General features: G+C 42.3%; 1 protein-coding gene across 1 annotated transcript; it reads left to right on the top strand.

The window, feature by feature from the left end:
- Positions 1-501: 501 nt before the first annotated feature.
- On the top strand, positions 502-14,174 carry rgs17 (regulator of G protein signaling 17). Its single transcript, XM_086180488.1, has 6 exons — positions 502-831; positions 4,041-4,408; positions 6,562-6,692; positions 9,472-9,546; positions 9,631-9,862; positions 10,560-14,174. The coding sequence occupies exons 2-6, from the start codon at positions 4,406-4,408 to the stop codon at positions 10,746-10,748; spliced, it is 630 nt and encodes a 209-aa protein (XP_086036614.1). The 5' UTR covers positions 502-831; positions 4,041-4,405; the 3' UTR covers positions 10,749-14,174.
- Positions 14,175-20,466: the final 6,292 nt, after the last annotated feature.

Genomic DNA, 20,466 nt, shown 5'->3' with positions numbered 1-20,466 from the left:
TAAGGCACCTCTTAGTTCCTGACTCTTGATAAGTAGTATGAACTCCACCCCCCCCACCCCCCCAAAAAAACCCACTGTTCTTTTAATAACTGATGTTGACTATTCCTTGTAGCTACGGTTTGCTGCTCCCCTGGGGAGGCCCGCCTCCCATTTCTAAATCCTCTGTCCTATGGTGAAGTCATTGATAACTTTGCATCAAGGAGGAGCAGGAGGTTCAGGACTGGAGGAGGGACGCGTGCAGGAAGAACCATTATCAGCTTGGATGGAAAAAGTCTAGCGCGTTCAATGTTAAAGGTTATTTTATTCTTCTTTTTTTTTAGCATTTAACATCGGTGCACAATAATTTTTTAATGTTGCAGTTCTTTTAATATTGCACTCTTAAAAAAATTCAAAATTTGCTGTGTGTATACTTTTATGTGTATTTTTTTGTTGTATAACTAGAATAAAAGTGGAACATAGTTTACCATGTTGCAACAAAGGTGATTGTGTTGTAGCCTGCCTTTGGGGGAGGGGGAGTGTCCTGGCGTGATCTCGCTGGGGGCACCGAATGAACCAGGACCGCCACTGTGACCCGGTGATCGTCGTATGTGGAGCCTCGGCGGTGCATCTTCTCTCCGACTGCGGCCACAGAGCAGCAGCGGCGGCAGCGCGCCTGCGCAGTGCATCCAGGGGCTCGGCGGCGTTCGGTGCTGAAGTGGGGCGGATGGAAGAAAAACAGCGGCGATGGACATTACACCACAGGATTCCCATTTACAATGTCATTAAAAAAGCATCGGGACATCGCGTGTTCACACCTCTCACCCCAGGACACTGACAACCCAACACAGAGGGGTAAGATGATGATTATTCTACGCTAATGCTCCACACGGGCGGGCTAGCTGACGTTAGCACGGGGCTAGCTGCTGCTGCTGCTCAGCTGCCACCACCTCCCCTCGCTGCGAGAGATAGCGGATCTCGGGTTGTCGGCTAAAGCTAGCAAGAAGAAAGTGGGTGGTGTTCTGAAAAAAAAAAAATGTCGCTGCAACAGTCAGGACTGTGCAGCCCTCTCTCTCCAATCCCTCCGCCGGGAGTGCATCTGCTCTCCACGGCTGCCCGGACCTGCAGCGGTTGAGCTCAGATGGTTCGGACAGCTGCCGGAGCAAAAACACCCAGCCAAGCAGCTAGCCAGCACAGCTAGTGCACGGAGAGAGACAGGGCGCAGGGTCCGATGCCTCCTTCTCATCTGAAGATATGCACAGGCCTTCGGGCAGATGCAACACATCCACTCATTCATCCAGCAAAAGTGTCTTGACAACTTTCTCACTTTTAACTTCATTTATGCCTCAGTGGAGAGAGAATTCATCTCCTTTTCCTGTCAGGCACTGGCGAGGGAGCAAGTAGAGACCAGCTGAGGGAGCAACCTCAGTTTCCCATGGGTGTGTTGAGTCAGAGGAGCTCAGGCAGGTTAGGATTCTACCACATCCCGGGAGACTTCCTGATTCAACTCGACTGGATGAGAGTAAATAGATGTCCAACATCATTTTCTACTTTTTAAAATGAAGGTGATTCATTGATCATTGGTTGCTAGACCTGTCCTAGTCTCGTGTTGTCTAGGTTACTACCTCACCTGTATCACCCAACACATTTGCAATTTCTTGCTTTTTATTATTATTATTATGAATTTCTTTTTCCCGTTACAAAACCTTTCCCAAAGTTACCCAGTGGCCGTCTTCCTCTTGGGAAGTGGCTGTTTGAAAATCCTACAACACAAAAGCCTTATCTTTGCACACAGCTATGAAAAATCCTTCTTCATGGACCTTTTAATATACAAGGGGAACTTTTATTTGCAAACCAGTTCCAACCGGCATAAGCAGATATTGATGCTCGGGCTTAAGTAAGAGTTGTACAGTATTGAGACGGTTGAAAGATGGCAGCAACATGTGAACTCTCAGTTTTGCATGGTACCGAAACTTTCTCTGGAATTACTAAAATTAAAATTTTCGGGGGGGGGGGGGGGGGGGCGTAAACGTCATAAAATATAAGGAAAGCAACATCGGGAGATTGTTCCTGTTTTTGATTTGTTTTTTAGTTTTTTATCAAAGTTTAGAGATTGTTTGAGCGCGGTGCTGCTCTTCGGCGTCACACAGGTTGTTGGGGTTAACGTGTGAACAGGTCTAAGCTGCTGCTGCGAGGAGTTAGAAGGGACGTGTTTCCGTTGGAAAGAAATTTCTTGTATGGAAAAAAAAAAGAAAGAAACGGCACGAGAGCAACGCAGGACACTTCCACCTCTAGGCTCTTTGTTCGGTTCCTTCAGGGACAGAATGCAGCGATTGGCTGTGATTGAGCGTCGGGCCGAGACATTGATGATGGATTAAATCATTTTCATGATGAGTGTTTAATGTAACGATGACAGCTTCATCAATCATTTACTGCATTTGGCTTATTTCCTGATTTGGTTTATTTTATCTGGACTGTGGCCCTGCAGCGCTGTGGACCAGCACAACAAGTATTTGTTTTCGTCACATCACCCTAGCAGAAATAATTTATAACGATCGAAGATATATAAATATACAGATAAGAGATATATACCAAAACAAAAAAGCTACAGTACAGAAAAAGATGATTTTGAGGTTATTTAGTTTCAATTTAGTGTGGATCTCGTTTTTAAAAACGGCAAGATTTTAGGAAATAGGTTTGCTTAGAAGATAGATCCCCTTCTCTCCTCTGTGGGTGCGTTAGGAGGCTGACCGCTAGTTAGCTTAGCGCAATGGACGATAGTGGACGGGACACGTGAGCATACTTTGCTATTCACACCTCTAGTTACGTTTATGCAGGTCGAGTCCATGTTAGAGACAGAGTTTGTTTGGTGAATTTTGACGGAGGTATGCTAACACTTCCCATCAACTACCAGTCATTGTGCTAAGCTAGTGTCTTGTCTGACTTTTAGGTTGATGGCATTTCCTTAAAAGTCGTTCCTTGAATGGTTCACCCGTCAGTCATTTTTCTGATTAATCATTCATTAATGCAATAATGCCAAAATGATTGATAAGCCTGAAAAATGAAGCTGGTATGGAGGAGCCTGGAATGTTAAAAGTCAGGATGCAGGTGCGTCACCACAGCTGCTGTTAACCGGATTCGCCTGGTCTGGCGCTGTGCACTGTCTGGTGAAGTTGGTGCATCATTTGACTCTGCGACTGCTCTAAACGGGCTGAAGTCATTCATGTCGCCTACTTCCTTCGAGAGAGACTGGTCCCTATAAGGGAGAGGAGGATGTACCAGTAGAGAAAGCATTTCCATGACGTAAAAGAGCTTAACGTCAGCCAAAACATCACATTTATCGGCTGAAAATGGTAATGTGCCGCGATGTCCGTTGATAGCTGAACAGTCTGATATTTCAATTGTTCCTGGAGCAAAAGGATCAAAAAATCATACATAATACTAAAGTTTAGGATCTTGCAAACGCTCACATGCATTATTACAGCTGACGGGAGACGAATACCGGTTCTGGTATCCACCGCGCCAGTATTTTCAAATTAGTTAACGAGAACACATTTCTGCATAAAAGGGACTTGAGCAAAACAGGGCCGGTATAAACGTTGTTCCTGGGACTGACACACGCAGCTCAACGTACGTAACTTGTTCTATCCGCGGGGAGACAACGTCCCTTGGATCCAACACGATCAGGATCACTTAAGTCTGAAACGCTCTCTCTCTCTCTCTCTCTCTCTCTCTCCCCCTCTGAGGAAAACCTCTCAACATCTCTGGCACCTACATGAGACGGACAGCTCTGTCTTTGGTGCTCGGCTTACCTGAAGCACCCATTACTCTGGCTTCATCGTCTCCATCTCATCACCATCTGAATATCTTTCTAAAGAATCGTGTTCATCCGTCCGGCTGGATTTCCAGACTTGTAGAATCTATGCCAAGTTGACTCGTGGCGACCTGAAACACATATTACTGTACTTTTACTTAACCAGCTTGATAAAAATGATTCAGTTGTGGATTTAAATGTAAAGCCTCTTTTTTGTTCTCTCTCTCTCTCTCTTTTTTTTATTTTTCAGATGCTGTACTTTCAGGTCCTTAAATGACCCACTCGCTGAGATCGGAGGAAGCCTAGGAGGCGCCGGTGAGAGAAACGAAAGGAGCAAGTGAAATAAGGAAACGGGGAGAGGAAGTAGCTACATTTCACCTCAGCTTCTGTGTCCCTTTCTGTGCCAGTCGGTCAGGGATGGTGAAACCATTAACTCCTCTTCCCTGTGGTAAAAACGACCTCCTCGCCTTGCCTCGCCCCTGCGTCTCCAGCCAGTCCATTAGCCAACCAGACGCTCAGACAGTCGCTCCGTTATCCAGTCTGCTATCGTCCAGCAACCTATTACCTCACGCCATGACTGCTCTGTCTGACCTGTTTCTAGGAAATCACTAATTCATGGTAAGTTTTAAATTTTTGTTGGATTGTCCTGTAGTCCAGTTTAGATGCTGCTGGACCCCCCCCCCCCCCCCCCAAAAAAAAAGGAACTTCTCCATCAAGAGTTAACCTGTTGTGTTGTAACCTAAAACACTCTGCAGTCACAAATGACACTGGTGCTCACTGATGTTGTGTATTTGTGCTGAGAGTTTCCCTACATTTACTTTTCAGTGTTGTCACTTCAGGTGAAAACTTCCCAAACAAATATAAGGTGTTATTAATGTTAAATAATGATGTTTGCATAATAAAATGCCACCTGTTCAGCCAAAAGCTTAAAGAAGACACGCGGCTCTTTATGTGAGCGCAACGTAATATTTCAGTAGAAACTTTTCAAAGGTTTAGGGTAAGAAACAGCCTTATTTGGTGTTTGGTTAAGAGATAGTCTGGAAGTTCAAGGCCACGGGAAAGCTGATTTATTGGATAATGGTTGATTTAACCTTCTGTATTTATCAATTTTCATGTTATGTCACCTCAGGAATTTATTTTCGAATTAATTTAAGTACTTTCCAAAAGCAGCATGGCAGATACGGGCTCCTCGTCCACCTGTATTTGTATTTCCACTCCTTCTCCAGGTTTAGAACAAAGCTGCCATCGTTTGTATCTAGCAGGGCTATATTTACACGGATGTTGCCAGGTCGCTGGCTGAATAAGCGATGGCTTCCCCAGCGGTCGCACCACCAGGTTTACATATCAGACAGGTCATATGCTCACCTGCCATCAATCCTAACTAGACCGTATGCGCAGATGCAGAGGAGACGGTAGCAGACAGGAGAGACGAAGGTCTTCAGTGTGTTTTTAATTTGATTTCTAAGGTTTTAAATGAGGAGTTTTAATTTTTCCAGGGAGGAGTTCTGTGTCATTATACTCACGTTTGGCTCCAAGAGTACGAGTATTGCATTGCGGTCGGTCACCGGGGTTACAAGGGATTCTGAAATGGAGATGCGTGATAATATCGCCACGTCATCCGTATCGGTAAATATTGGTCTTTTTTTCCCCTTTTTTTTTTAACCTGTTCGATGAGAATTCTCATTCTTGATTTTGGATTTATGGGCTTTTCCAAATGTTTTAGAGATAAAGACTTTTTTTTTTTCAGATTGACGGCAAAATAAAACAAAAAAATTACGGATATGGTGCATCGCTTTGGTCGCAGTTCATTAATATCTGCCGCATCGGCTCAGACGAGGAGTTCGTTGTTGTTAGTTGTGATCTGACAGCCTCTTTTTACTATTTAATCTGTAGAAAAGCTGTTACTGTCACACCAGGGGTGAAATAAAGTATTGTCTCTGCTGGGTACTGCAATACGCTATCAATAGACCAGAGGGGCTGAACTGTCCAGACAGCCAGCTCATAGGGAGCAGATGAACGCGGTACGGCCTCAGGAGGAGGCTCCTCCACGCCGGAGCACCACTCGCTGCACAATGATGCTCATGCACAGTTGATCTCGTGAGGTGACTGTAGTGGCACAGAAATAGTTCACAAAGTCAAGCTAACCTCGCTTATTGAGCACTGCGCGCTCAAGCTCACCGGCAGAGCCCCCCCCCCCGATTTCTGACATGTACTTTGTTTCTAAAGCGTCGCTTCTTGTCGCGTCCCCACACGAGACAGCAGCGCTACAGTCAGAGTCCTGACGTGAGACTAAGAGTTTCCTCATTTTCACGCTACGGAGACGTGAACCTCCCCCGCTCAGGAGATGAATGTTGGAACAGTTGGGTGAGTTGCGGGCGTGTATATTTATTACACGCGTGTGTATCCGTGGATGTGATGGGTAGATCTCATTTGTCGGTAAGTGTGGCCCGCGAAGTGTCCAGTATGTTTAGTGTCTGTCAAAGCAGAGAGGAGGACTTGGATTGATGCCACCGAGCTTTGTACCGTAAAAGGAAGGAAACTCTAGCGAAGACGCTTGAGTGCTGTCTCTCTCTCTCTCTCTCTCTCTCTCTCTCTCTCTCTTTTTTTCCCTCTGTCTCTCAACCCATACACCCACATGTACCTCCTCCTCCTGCTCTTCTCGTAAGATGTACTGCTGCGGAGGCAAAGTAAAACACAGACACACCTAATATTCATTTAAAAGGCATTTTGACATCAGCTATGTTTGTTTTTTGTGCGCATCCATCACTAAGCCCCGGAGTGTGAGTGGAGTGGAGATGAGAAAAAGGCAGGCGGCGCACATCGAGGCCCCTCCCCAGGTCCCTGGACAGCCCCGACCCAACACCTGCTGCCTCTGCTGGTGCGGCTGCTGCAAGTGTCTCTGGTAAGACAATACCAAGCATACATTAAGGTTTTATTCATATTTTGATTAAATTTCCTTTTAATTCTGCACAACATTCATTATATTCTGGACAAATACAAATGGAAAACTGCAACTTGCCTGGTTGGCGCAGGTCTACAGCCACGAGGTAACGATTCCATACAGCTCACACACGAACTGGAGGAAATCCTCTCAAATTTGTAAAAAAGGAAAAAAAATGTTAACTAATTGGGATTTTGTCATCAGCCTCACAAAGACACGCGACAGCTGCCATCTGTCGCACTTTTGAGGACGCAAATGAGAGTGCAGGAGTTAAGGGTGGTAAATATCCGTTAAAAAATGTATACAAATCAATATTTGTACGCTTGCTGTTCAAGAAAAGTAGTCCCTGCATTCGCAGCCAAGAGTAAAAGGATGATAGTTTCTGTGGAACAGTTGGACTTTCTTGTTTACTTTACATTAATAATACGTGAGGAGTCCAACCTTGTAACGTTAAATATAAGTGATGTGTTTTAGTGTGAGAGAGTCTAAGTAGCTTTACGGGAGCCAGTAAACACAAAGTGACACGATTATACATCAGCAGTCAGTGTAGCTGCAATGAATACATGAATAAATAATGTCGCACAATGTGATGCTATATGTCAAATATAATATTATAGTGACGCAGCACGGCATAATGTGTTGTGACTTTGTGTTATATAAATTAAAGAAGTAGTCGATGTCGGCAAAATCCAGAGTTGTGGTTCTTTTAAAATAAGGGGCGCTTATTTTTGATGTATTGTATCCTTTAAAAAAAATAGGTGTAACACGTTTGATTTAACCGGACAGTCAGAATACTATTACCATGAGTATCCCAGGGACCAAAAAAGCTTTGTGACTAGAAGTTAATTTCACAAGTGTTAAGCAGACATTTGAATTGGAAAATGGACATTCAGTCTTTAGTTCAGTCACCTTTCGGGGGATTGTACGCTTCCTCGATACGCTAAAGTTTGGGGATTTTGTTTGAAAATAATGGTATCTTTTGTGTTAAGATATTTTAATCAACCAAAAGTGACTTACAGTACAAGTAGATGATATACTGACTGCACTGTGAGGTCAGAAACTTGTACAAAGACGCATCACACCTCATGGCCCCTGAGCAAGGCACCAGAACCAGTAACTGCTGTGCAGCTCCTCCAGAGTCCCGGCTTTGGTTGCACTCTGGCTGTGCGGGAGAGGGGAGTGAATGAAACATTGTTTTCAGCCAGTGAATGGTGAATGTGTGCTGCTTTCTGTCACACACCACTTGAGATGAAGTGGTGGCAGCTTGTAGACTGAACCAGTAGTGTGTGTGTGTGTGTGTGTGTGTGTGTGTGTGTGTGTGTGTGTGTGTGTGTGTGTGTGTGTGTGTGTGTGTGTGTTTTCTTCATCAAATACCAGTGAGGGAGCTCTTAAATGAGCCTAGAAAACAGTGTTGAGAAAATATAAATAAAAGCTCTGTCACATTTTTTTTTTTTTAATTCATTTATTTTTTTACTGTCAGGCTGAGTCAAGAAATCGGCGCGAGTGATCTCGTCTGCAGCTGTGGTGATTTTATAGAAACTGCGGGTGTCTTCTTGGGTCACATGATTTCTTTTCTTTTTTCTCCCCTATCAAGCTTCCCCACCCCACCCACCCACCTTATACCCTCTAACCCCTCCTCGTCCGCTATCATACAATACCCTTCTATTTTCATCCACACATCACATGCAAAACAGCTGTGAAGAACAGTCTGTATATTTAGCGGTATTGTGAGGGTGCCCAGCGGCTGTGGCTGGCTTACCCCATTACTGCAGTACAATGGGGACATTGACAAGAGACAGCAAGAGGAAGGAAAGATCCTCCATGGTGGGACAAAAATAGACAGCTCAGTGTGTGTTGCATTGTGGACTCAGCAAGTGTGACTGAGCTACGATAGACAGAGAGGCTACCGTGTGTGTTTAGAGTGTCAACATGAGGCTTTCACTGAAGCTTTATTGTTAACTGACTTTGAATATGTGGCAATGTTTACTGTAGATTATTTTTCATGCGTCGAAGCTCACTCAGATGATTCCCGCTGTGCTTAAAGAGAATAAAGGGAGTTTTTATTATCAATAAGCGGATTATTTTCTGGATCAATCTACGTGCGGCCTGGTGATCACTGTAGTTTATTCATATTTGTATCTTTTTTCTTTTTTTTTTTAATGGGTTGTTTCTTGCTTCCTTGGGTGCAATTTTAATGTGTATCTGCTGATAGAGAGTCCTGAACTCATGCTGGTATCAAATATTTTTATTGCATTACATCTTTTAAATACATTACACCACTATCTCATTTTCAGTTGTGTTGCCTGTCAGCAGGATTACACCAAAACTACAAACTAGAGGGGGTGTCGCGTGGATCGTGGAAGACTCCATTCAGTTTTGGGCCAGATTAGTCATAGCGCCACCTGGTGGCAATAGGAAATCCTATGCATTTATCAATGTTTGATGTACGTCAACCAGTTCCTTCTCAAATTTGGTCAGAAACACCTTAAGAACTTCAGACTGTTAGTTTTTGTTGAGGGGTGTTACCCTGGCCAGGCGGCCAATTTTTCCTTTTTCACCACAGAGTAGGAAACTGTTGTTTTCGAAACTACAGACGTTTGATGAGAATCATAGCCTGAAGGCGTCTGCAAGCTGAATTCAAGTAGATAAAGAAAAGAAGCTCGTTCTTTTAACCTGTACGGGACAAGTCCGGTATCTAGTCTTGGCTAGCAAAGTCGTGTCTTGTTTCTTACTAATCCAGGAATGACGACAGGCTCGAGAGAAGTGAACGCCAAACCTGCACCAAGATGGACAGTATTGAAGCTGCAGAAGAACAGTAAGTCCAGCCCTCGTCCCCTCAGCCCAGGTTTATGATTTTTCTCGATGACTAATGCGCAGATCTGTAATTTTCTCACCGTAGACACCCCAGCTTAGAAGAGGTACTGTCGTGGGCACGGAGCTTCGAGATGCTGCTGCGCTCGTTGGAGGGTCGGGAGATCTTCCGTGAATTTCTGCGATCGGAGTACAGTGAGGACAACCTGCTTTTCTGGTTGGCCTGTGAAGAGATGAAAAAGGAAACTAATCCCTCGGTGGTGGATGAGAAGGCCAGGATCATATACGAAGATTACGTGTCCATACTATCGCCCAAAGAGGTACTGCCTACATTTGCTTTGAAAGTCAAACTATGTACCGTAGATCATTGAAATGTAGAGAAGCAGTGTTCTTTACGCTCTGAAATACTGTTACGACACAGGAAGCGAGTGTTAGTCAGAACAAAGTTAAATTAAAACGCACTATTAGGTGACAGCTTGCTACCTTGTTAAGGTCCGTCACGTCTGTTGTCCCCCTCGGTGAGGTTTGTTCAGGCAGGGGTGAACAGATTAATCTTACCTGGGTATGCACCGCAAGGAGACCAAACAAGCGGGACCGGACTTTGTAGAAGAGGCGTCGTCAACTTCTGTTAGCTTCCAAATGAACTCTGGTGCGGTTCGCTTGTGGTAAGAATGCCTCGCGACCTTGGTCAGACTCAACTTCCAATGCACACCGCAAGTTTGACTCCTGTACCCAGGCGTACTTTGCCTTTTTGGACACGTCAGTGTATCCAAACTGTAGAAGATCACATAGAGGGAAAAAGAAGAAAAAGATATATGGTGGAAAAGTAGCAGACGTGTATGTCCAGATAACCAGTTGCAGTAGGTGCATTAACACCAGCGTAGTTTGCAATCACGCATTTTGGTTTGCTTGGATCCGAGGAAACAATCCATACCAAGGGGGAAAAATCGCTCTGATGTTTTCAGACCGGAGCAAACGAACAGATTCTCACAAAATGGATCTGTGTTCCTCCCTCAGGTGAGTTTGGACTCACGGGTCAGAGAAGGTATAAACCAGAGCCTGGCGGAGCCCAGCAACCTAATGTACGAGGAGGCCCAGCTCCAGATCTACACCCTGATGCACCGTGACTCCTTCCCCCGTTTCCTCAACTCCTCTGTTTACAGAGACCTCCTTGCCAGCAGGAGGCGCACCTGCCTCGACACCTAGAGCCCTCCGCCCTCCCTCATCGCCATCCAAGACTACTACTTAAACTTCAAATACTACTATGGTGCCAGAAGTCCGGTTTGGAAAATCTCTCCCTCTTTCTTGATTGAAAAGACTGAATGACATCTGAGATACCTGGTTGTTTTTTTATTTATATTTTGTAAGCAATTTATATCCAGTTGTCCACTGGAGCCAGGTCGGCCTTTGCTGGTTGGTTATTGGTCAATTTAAGGCCATCAATGCTGGCCAGTGATTATTTTGCTAGCGATTTGTGCTGTTCGTTTTGGGTTGACTGGCCAAACCGCGTGTCAGCCAGCTGTTGGTTAACTTTTGACGAGGACTCCTCAGGCGGTTTGGACAGAAGAGAGTGAGAGAGAGAGAGAGAGAGAGAGAGAGAGAGAGAAGGACAAGCCAACTATTCCTGTACTGTAATATTTAGACCTCATGCTTTCTACCCTAACTTTAATATTTTCTCTTTCCCCATCCTCTTTCATAATATTGTTTTTTAATCATGCCCCCGTTTCTCAGATGCGTTGTTTAATTTTGTGTCTGTTTTATGTTGCATATCTTTACAGTCCAAACGTGACGCCTAGTTGACGGTGGGGGGACCACTTAACCAGTAGAACCACTGGCTCTGCATGTAACTCTCTCTCTCTACAGTAGCTTGACAATGTAAGCCGACGACTGCAACCATTTTTGAAAATTTAAACGTATTGATGCAGGGGACGCGTCTCTCTTGTTTGGCTCTCTATGTCCAGTGAAGGGAAAACTTCTGCCAATTTTTAAGCTTCACACAGTTGTTTTATCGAGGAGATCTGATGCCTCCGCAACCGAGGCAGCAGCGGCACCCACCCTTCCATCCATCCGTCCATACAAGCACTTTCCTTCTATAGGATTCTTTAACTGGGAGAAGTAAGGGCTAGAATTGTGGTTGGGCAGCTACATGAATTATTGTTACTCATGAACTTAAACAAAAAAAAAAAATCTCTCCTGAGAAAAAACACAATGCCTTTACATGTTTAAAAAAAAAAAAAAAAGGCAGCACAAGCGCTGCTGGAGTTTTTCTGGAAAGCAACCACAGTTTGTCCAACGATCCCTACCTCCCATGTTTTTCCCTCCTCCTTCCTCCTCCTCCTCCTCCTCCTCCTCCTCCTCCTCCTCCTCCTCCCTTTTCCCACTCAGACCATCACAGCCTGACAAGCACAGGTGCCCTGTGTGGGGGGAAATTATAAAACAAAAAACAAACAAAACAAAAAAAAAACACTGACTCAAAATAGTCATCTAAATTTGAAATTATAAAGCAGAAAATGAGGGTTTTTGAGCATTACGGAGAGTTTCTTGGAGAACATGGCGCTGATGTATTAGCGAGGGATCTCGAGCCCTGGTCTTTGTCTTAAAGGCTTTAGCTTTTGATGCTGTTGGTGATGCTGCAGTGAACCGAGTGCCAAACGTGACGTCAAAGATGCTGTGAATAGCTGTGACTTGTCATCAGGCTGTAGAGTCTCTGTCATTGCGATGCATGTCTGTTTCGCTAGCAAGGGGAAACTGGGAGAGGCTATGCTAGCTAGTCCCGCAGCTACTGCCCATTCAGTACATCAATTGTTTTTGCTGGAGCCAGTGAAGGTTGGAATGGTAATGCTAACGTAACATACAGGGCTAGTAAAGATGATAGCATTCTCATGCTACATACTAGCCTTTTTAACAACTCTGTTTCAGCATGCTGTAGGCAGGCAGTTAGCATGCTCGTGCTAGCCGTGCTAATCCGCCGTGCCACTGCCAGCCCTCACACTCTCTGGTTTGTTTTTCTAATCTGACTTTGACAGCATGCGATGATAATGTGTCTGTTTGGTACAGTTACACACTTTACTGAAAATTTTAGAAAAAAAATAGGGGGTCTTGCCAAATATCCCATTAATTTTTTTAGTATATAAAAGAAGATTTTGTTTCTTGACGATGTGAACATTTGAACTTTGTTCCTGGCCTGTGGATATGCAGTAGAAAGTGCATGAGTGCAGTATATGCTATTTTTGTGTAAAAAAACAACAACAAACAAACAAAAAAAAAAAACCACACAAACTAGGCCTCCAAGGATATTCATCATGTCACATGATGGATAGTTGACTTATTGGGTTGGTGGTCAGTTCAGTCTTAAAGTGTACATAAAACAGTGCCACTCCTCACTGATTAATGTAGGCATCTGTGTTGCCATCTCCCTGTAACTACCTGAAGTTCACGTGCCAAGTTGGGTCAAGTTTAAATTTAAAGGAATGCCGAACAGGCTACTTAAGTGCAATTGGATCTAGTTAGAACCGCATCCAGCTATGTTAGGTTGATTTTTAAATTACCATAGGGACTAATAAAGTATTCAAATACCACCGTTGTGTAACTCAAGAAACAGTCAGCTTCCTGTTACTGCAGTATTTACAGGTTGATGAGCTACATAAAGAAAATTGACACTTTAGAAAAAATAAAGAGGAAGGACAGGTCCTTTAAAAGAGGCAAAGAAATGCTGGACGAAGCTGCCTGTTCAAAATGAAGCTAGGACGTCTGTCCTGGGGATGATGGTTCAAATCCAGACAAAGGACTCTCCAAACCAACAATTCTCCAACGGTTTTGTTGGATTTGTTCAAAATACACTGTACTATAACTTTTGGCAATACAGTACTCTCTTGCAGTCTACATTAATATCCATAAGGGCTTGATTGATTTCGCTTAGCTGCTTTAATGAAGAGCTGTGCATGCATGTAACAGGAATAATTAGCTAATTCTGATACCGAAGGATCCATTTTCACACTTGAGATGTGTTTTATTTCCGGGAAGCATTTTAGATGTTGCACTAGGACAACTTTTGACCAGGTAGAAGAGAAAAAAAAAAAGAAAAGAAAAAAAAAAGAGTCTTTCGTAAAAGCTCTCTTGCAGACAAATCCCTCCTCTACACAGTCCATCTGTGTTTCCTTGTTGCTATACCGTTATTTACACCAGAATGTTTCACCCAGATATTGAAATAATGGTGCAATTAAACCGAGTTTACATTTATAAATTGTGAGATGTGTGTACCTTATTAAATACAGTGGGGAAACTAACCGTCCCCCCGGTGCGAGTGGAGAAGCCGGTAGGTTTAAGGCCGGCGTGAGTCTCTGCACAGTTGCTGAGTCATGAGTTTGAAACTTGGGAGTGTTTTACAGGGAGGACAGACCCAGCAGAAGCCCCAGCTTTTCTGCTTAACATCCTTTCCTCTTAATTTATTGTGACTTTTACACACAGTGGGGAACGGTTGTTTATTTTTAATAACTGCATTTCAGATGTGGATTTTACAAGCAATGATGATATGAAGTGATGTAGTGTCATCGCTCAGTTTCAATTTTTGTCTTTGAATTTCCATTTCCAAGTGAGTGGTGTGTGTGTGTGTGGGGGGGGGGGGGGTTGAAATTGTGGCTGTGGGTTTTATCGACAAAAAAAAACAACCAACCCACAAACAAACTTAAACAGGAAAAAAAAGGTTGAGAGCTGAAGTGTCCTGATGGGGTGGAGGGGGTTTGCGAAGCTTTGGCCTTATTGACACGTTATTTTTTTTTTTTTCCTTTATGAAAAAAAAAAAAAAAAAAAACTACAACGAACGTCTCTGTAGGCTTTTCACTACCTCTCATGTTGGTTAATTTATTTCACATTTAGTTGTCAATGTACAAGTTGTTTTTAGATCTACTTGAAGCCTAACACTGTAAACAAAAATGTGCACAGAAAAAAAAAAATGACTATGTACATGACCAGAGGGGTTAAAGAGAGCTTAGCCTAATCGACATAATATTTTTGTTTGTATGTATGTTTGTTTTTAGTTGTGTTGAGCTGATCTAGATTTTGCATCTCTATAAATAATTCAGGAAACCACTGTCTAAGGGCTAATCCCATTTTTGCCTATGCAAATCTGTTACTGTGGGTGAGTTGGGGGAAGGGCGAGGTACCGCACCTTTCACCTATTTTAGATGGACCATGGTTTACATTGCCCTTTGCTGATATTCAATCTTACTCAGCAAAAATGTACGCTTATTTTTGTTTCTATATAAATATGATATATATATATATATAAAAAAATATATATATAAAACAAGTAATATACAGAGAACATAGTATATGCCTTCGTGATGATAAAAAAGAAACCTTGCTGAAAACAAATAAATGTGTTGTCTGACATTATGTGGCTGTGTGATGGAGTCTTGGTAACATGATGTAGACGACTGGAACTCAACTGACAGCCCAACTACAAAATGACTGAAAAGTTGACTGTCAGGTGAAACTCTCAGGCTACAACAGTGGTAGCTGTGCAGTATTTCCTAACTGGGGTGGGGGTGGGTGTCACTTTATTTCTTTACCACATCTGTGACAGGTATTGTTGTCCAACCCCAGCCTTTGAGACAGATGTGTTCAGTCCACTCGCCGTCGGTTTTGTTTTGTTTTTTCCCCGTCTGCTACGTTTCGTCATTTTTACGTGGTTCGAAGGGCTGAGTTAAAGCAAAGCTATGAATGCGCAGCCTATTCATGGGTCACATTTGTTAAAAAAGAATAAATAAATATTCCACTTTCAGTGAAATTATTTGCATTATATTTGTGACCATCTTTTTTTGCTGTTTGTCAGTGGATCTGTGGTTTGTAATGAACAGAAGAACAGCATCATGTCATCTGCAAAGAGCATGAGCTTGTTTTTCCTCTCTCTTCAGCCTTCCTCGTTTCTTTTTCGTCGCCGTAATCCATCCATGCAGACGATCACTGTGTTAATACAGTAGCATTGATGTGGAGCACATCAGCAGAAGTGGGGTTTCTTTTTTTCTTTCTTTTTTTTTTTAAGACTCCACTGTTAAAAGATTTAAGAGCAATCAATGATATTCTACTTTCACTCAGCGCGTATGAGCCACTTTTAGCTGTGTGGTGAGGTCGGGTTTTATTTTTTTAATCTCTTTATTTATACAGGCAAATTGAAAACGGAAATGAAAGTAGGCACGTCGCCGCTGTAGAGATTCTCCTCGCAGCTGCTCACGTTGCACCATGGTTCAGAAGTAGAGGAAGATTTATCGCCTGGCGTTTTAGATTGAACCTACTCGGTGTGTTCCCTCGGTTCAATTTGGTGCCTCTTTACGCTTCACGGCAAACCTCGAGATTTTGTTCTCTTTTCGCTGTCTCGCATTCTTTCTCGAGCTCTTACTTCTTCTCTTAGTAACATCACACGTGACCACGCTGTTAATAGTTTGAGCTGAGGCAGCGGTTTTATAGACAAAAACAAAAATCGCATCTGTTTCTCCTATGTGATTCCAGACAACCTCACGTTGTCTCTTTTCCGGAGGTGTTTGTGCTAATTCAAGATCATTTAAGAAACAGATCGTGCAGGTTGAAGTTGGTTTTTCAACAGATTTAGGCAATCACTTTTCTCTTTATTGATTTAGATGCCTAAGCCTCTCGGTTTTTGTCATGCCTTTGTAGATAGATCAGTCGTAGGAAGACGACCCACTGGTGGAAGTTAGAAAAGAAAAAAAAAAAACAATTTACTGTCACATGAGCAATTAAAAAGAAAAAAGTGACGTATTTTCTATCCAGCATGCTTTTTGCTAAATAAATGAAATAATTCAGTTATTTGCTATAAACGATACTGTATGAGTATGTATTCAAGTACTGCAGTATGCAGACAATTAAAAATATCAGAAACTCTTTTGAGAGATTCATATTTTTCTTCTAGTATGTTTGACTAATATTGACGGTTATGGGTACTTAATTCTTGTTTTGAGTGTCTCATGAATAGAATGACCCTCCTTGTTATTAACAAATCCAGACTATGGTCGGTTAATGCCTCATGCATGCCTTGCAGAGCAAATTTACCCGGACAGTGCTGCTGAGTTGGGTGGGTTGTTTTCATTGGTTGCTTGAGAACTTGGATGGAAAACAGAACTTTTATTTAGATCAAGGAAGGAACGATGCAGCCTTGTGGTCATCAAGGCGATACGATGTGATTGGTTTTTTTCTCTTGCAGAGTGTCATTTTGCCACACGGGGCTTAAGTGACATGTGGTAGTCTCTAATTAAGATAGTGAGATTAGGGATGCACTGGTCCTGTACTGATTACCGTAGCTGGATTGGCAGATTTATTCGATTTGATGGTACTGCGTATGCGCATGCTTACGTCCTCGTCGTTGGATCCACGTGGTACGTTTGAATTCCCGGTCATTTTAAAGTTGCTGCTGCACCGAATAACAATTCAGTGGTTCCACAAAATTAGGAAAGCAGTGTTGAAGTCTATCTTGATGTTGCCTTACACTTAAAAGAATGATCCCAGTGTCTTCCAGTAAGTGAAGCATTCCTGTAGCTCTGCTACCTGTTTGGGTATCATGAGCTGAAGAGGTCGGATCAGTGCATCCCTGGCTAAAACGAGAAAGCGACCAATGATGAGCTCAATATGAAGCAGCCGGGAAGAGCGAGCTACTGGTAGATTGTACACCTTCCTCAATCGACTCCTTTCCCTTCAGAGTTGCGCTGCCCGAGGATCTGATCGCTTTCTGTCATGATGACTTTGAATTTTATCAAAGGAAAGGAACTGACTGTCAACCTTGATCAGCACTCGCTGTTTAATGCGCCCTGAGATGCAGGAATCCCTCAACTGTAGCATTCAACAAGGCTTTTTTCTATCGTACCAGTCCAGCACGGACTCGTCTCATCTTGTCTTGCAGGGATGTGAATGTGTACTTCACAACAGATCTGGTGCAAAATCAACAGCAGTGAGCATTAGGGAATTTGTACATTGTGAAAGACATTTTATTGTGTTGGCATTTCTCTGCATGACGATACAAAACAGATGTAGTTTTCACCTTGAGCAGTAGAATTAACATTAAAGACGTTTAAACGCCGTGTCCGGTTTTGGGAAGTTTTTTCAAACAATTTTTTTTTTTTCCTTTGTAATTTTGGTTAAAGTCCAACTGAAATAGCATTTTGTTGCTGCTGACTACAGCGTACATGTCTAATCACAAAACAAAAAACTAAAGTAGTTTGGCATTAATTTGCTGAAATATGATGTTATTATCCTCCTCCGTAGATGGAGATATTATCGCTGTACAGCCGATCAAATCCTGCATGAGATCGTAACGTGGCGCTCAGTCACACAACCGCTGCTACACAGACTGAACAACTCACGTTAGCTTCGTCGCTAAAGTCCCGTTTGATTGAACTGACGAACGTGAAGTCATGTAAAAGGTAAAAGACAGAAAAAGTTCCAAAATATTCCCATGGTCAATCACAGTTTGAGATTAAAAAGTCCTAATTGTTAAATGAAAGGATTTTGAGATCATGAGTTAAATGCTGAAATTATTAGTTTAAAAAAAATGATTAAATTAAAAAACTGAGAAAGGAGTCACAATAAAGAGATTTGAGGTTATCATTTATGAGTTTATATCAAAATTATGTTTTTTTTTCTACCTTTTTTGAGTTTGTTTTTAAATCTCATGCGCGTTGATATGGTAATTACAATTTCTGGGAACATTTTTATTATTTAGGCTGCATTTTTATCTTATTATTTTCCTGCATTTGACATTGTTGAATGAGCCACCAAACACACAAACTTTGCTAAGGAAACTTGCTAACATCAGTTTGCAGGCTATTGAAACATTTGCTGGTGTTTTCATAGCCTGTTTGCAGCAGAGTGTCTGTCCGTGACTTATAACCACTGCAGTATTTCCCTGGCAGCCTTTCAGTCGCTGTCAATCAAACAGGACACCTGCAAAACCCTCCTCCGCCACGAAAAGAAGCGTTTCTAATATCCTCAAAGAGTCTTTTTCATTTTGATGAATCTAAATGATATGTATTTTATTCCTTTCATCATGTCTGATTGCAAAGAGAGATGGTTGAATGTCATTTAAGTTGGACTTTAACAAATTTAGCTGAATGTTAATGCTCTGTCGTGGGTAATGAGCAAAGGCATTTTGGGAAATATGTTTGACACCAACACTTTGCTAGCTTATCTAAGTATAAATCCTGAAGCAAGGGGAAATAGCACTGCCGGCAAGAACAATGAAGTGAACTGAAACTAAAATGTTCACCGGTGAACTGGTTCACTGGCTCTACAGGCGCTGTTAGCCAGGTCGCCAAGTGTTTCCCTGTCCAGGTTTTATGCTAAGCTAGTAAAACGGCTGCGTTGTATCACGAGGCGAAGCATTTTTCTCAAAGTGTCCGACTAAATGTTCTTTTAGAAAAGAGGGGATCAAATGCTAAAACAAAAAGAGGGTTGATTTTGCTTTTCCAGTCAATACAAAAATACTGTAAGGTGAACAGAAATGTGCCAAAATTACAATCAGTTTTTTTTGTTGTTTTTTAAGTGGACCGACCATTTGTTGGAAGGTGAAATCTGTTTGAGACAAAATGTTCCTCACATTAAACACTGTTTTATTGTCTTTTCACATTACTGTTGTGTACATGGACGTGTGACCTGGAGACTTTGTAAACATTTCGAGGGGCGGTCGATGTGAGTTACGAGCTACCATATCAGATCCGACTTAAATTGTAACAACCACAAAAGCTGTTCATTTTTGTTTTGTACTGTTTTAACTTATTTTAACACGCGGTTTGTTTCACATGTGGGTTTTTGTTGTTGTTGTTTTTGTTCATTTATTCTCTGAGACACAAAGTTGTTGTTAATCAGCCTTTAACTTCACATGAGTTACTGTCACACAGCATGTACAGTTGTGGTACATTTTGATCTACGGTTCAGTCTGTCTTCGTTTACACAATGACATCTTGCATTAAGAGAAAACTCCAATACGGTAACTGCCCTTGAATATCTGTAATTTAAATAGTGCTGCTAGAGAAAGAAATCTAAATGTAACAATTTACAATAAATACTTAATAGATTTTTGCCAAATGTGATTGTGTCTTTCTTTGGCTGGATTGTGGTGTTGTAAAAATTAGTTGTCTACCCTTGACATGTAAGCCCTCCGATTCTTCTTCATCAAGCTGGTACACCGTTTACTCTGCTACTTTATTGTTAAGTTAAACTTTTTTTTTTTTTTAAACCTTAATCGTCTATTATTTCCTCTTTCTTTCTTTTAACGTCTTTGAGTCTTTAGGAGTTCATATTTGATCAAATTCTCTCACCAAAATGGTTTTTCCCCCCTTCCAGTTTCAGTCATACTGTAAGCGATTTGTCACAAGTTGACTTCAGAGGCTTTTCTTTCTGCTTCGGGGGAAAGTACTTGGAGTAGTACAGAGGGTCAGAAGGTCTCTGGGATTTCAAATTAGTCTCTAACTATTCAGAATAGCAGAGGAAACTGCGAACAGATTTGTCTCCCAGACAAAGATGTGCTTTATGTCTTTTAATTAAAGGTGAAGAGGTGCGTGATTGGTGTGTTCCGTGAAAAGCTACCTAGTAATTCTTCTTCTGCTGTCCCATGAGGAGGTTCAGACTCCCGGTCCAGCCTCTATAAAGCTTCACTTAAAAAGACTGGCGATGTTCGCCGAGGTGGAGAGTTATAAAATTTTGATGGAAAAACAAAAAAATTGTGCAGAGCAGAACCAATCCAAAAGCTTCAAGGTGGTGTTTCCTCTGCAGTCTTTGTGCATCGGAAAACACCGTCCTACCAGCAACATGGACCTTGTGGAATGGTTCAGCCGCAGCCACGGAAGAATATGACTTCAGTTCTGTTCTTTTTTTCTGTTTTTAATGCGGTCAGATTACGTTTCATCATGATGATTCGTTA

This window comes from Aulostomus chinensis, chromosome 16 (genome assembly GCF_037954235.1).
Source record: "Aulostomus chinensis isolate RoL2024-O1b breed Wild chromosome 16, RoL_Achi_v1.0, whole genome shotgun sequence".
NCBI lineage: Eukaryota > Metazoa > Chordata > Actinopteri > Syngnathiformes > Aulostomidae > Aulostomus > Aulostomus chinensis.
This window is presented reverse-complemented; position numbering and strand designations above follow the sequence as displayed.

What these genes read in the sequence shown, in the direction of transcription:
- rgs17 (XM_086180488.1), top strand. An exon ending in GGCTGCTGCAAGTGTCTCTG is followed by an intron (nt 6,693 to 9,471) that starts GTAAGACAATAC and finishes TTACTAATCCAG; the next exon opens with GAATGACGACAGGCTCGAGA. An exon ending in CCATACTATCGCCCAAAGAG is followed by an intron (nt 9,863 to 10,559) that starts GTACTGCCTACA and finishes TTCCTCCCTCAG; the next exon opens with GTGAGTTTGGACTCACGGGT.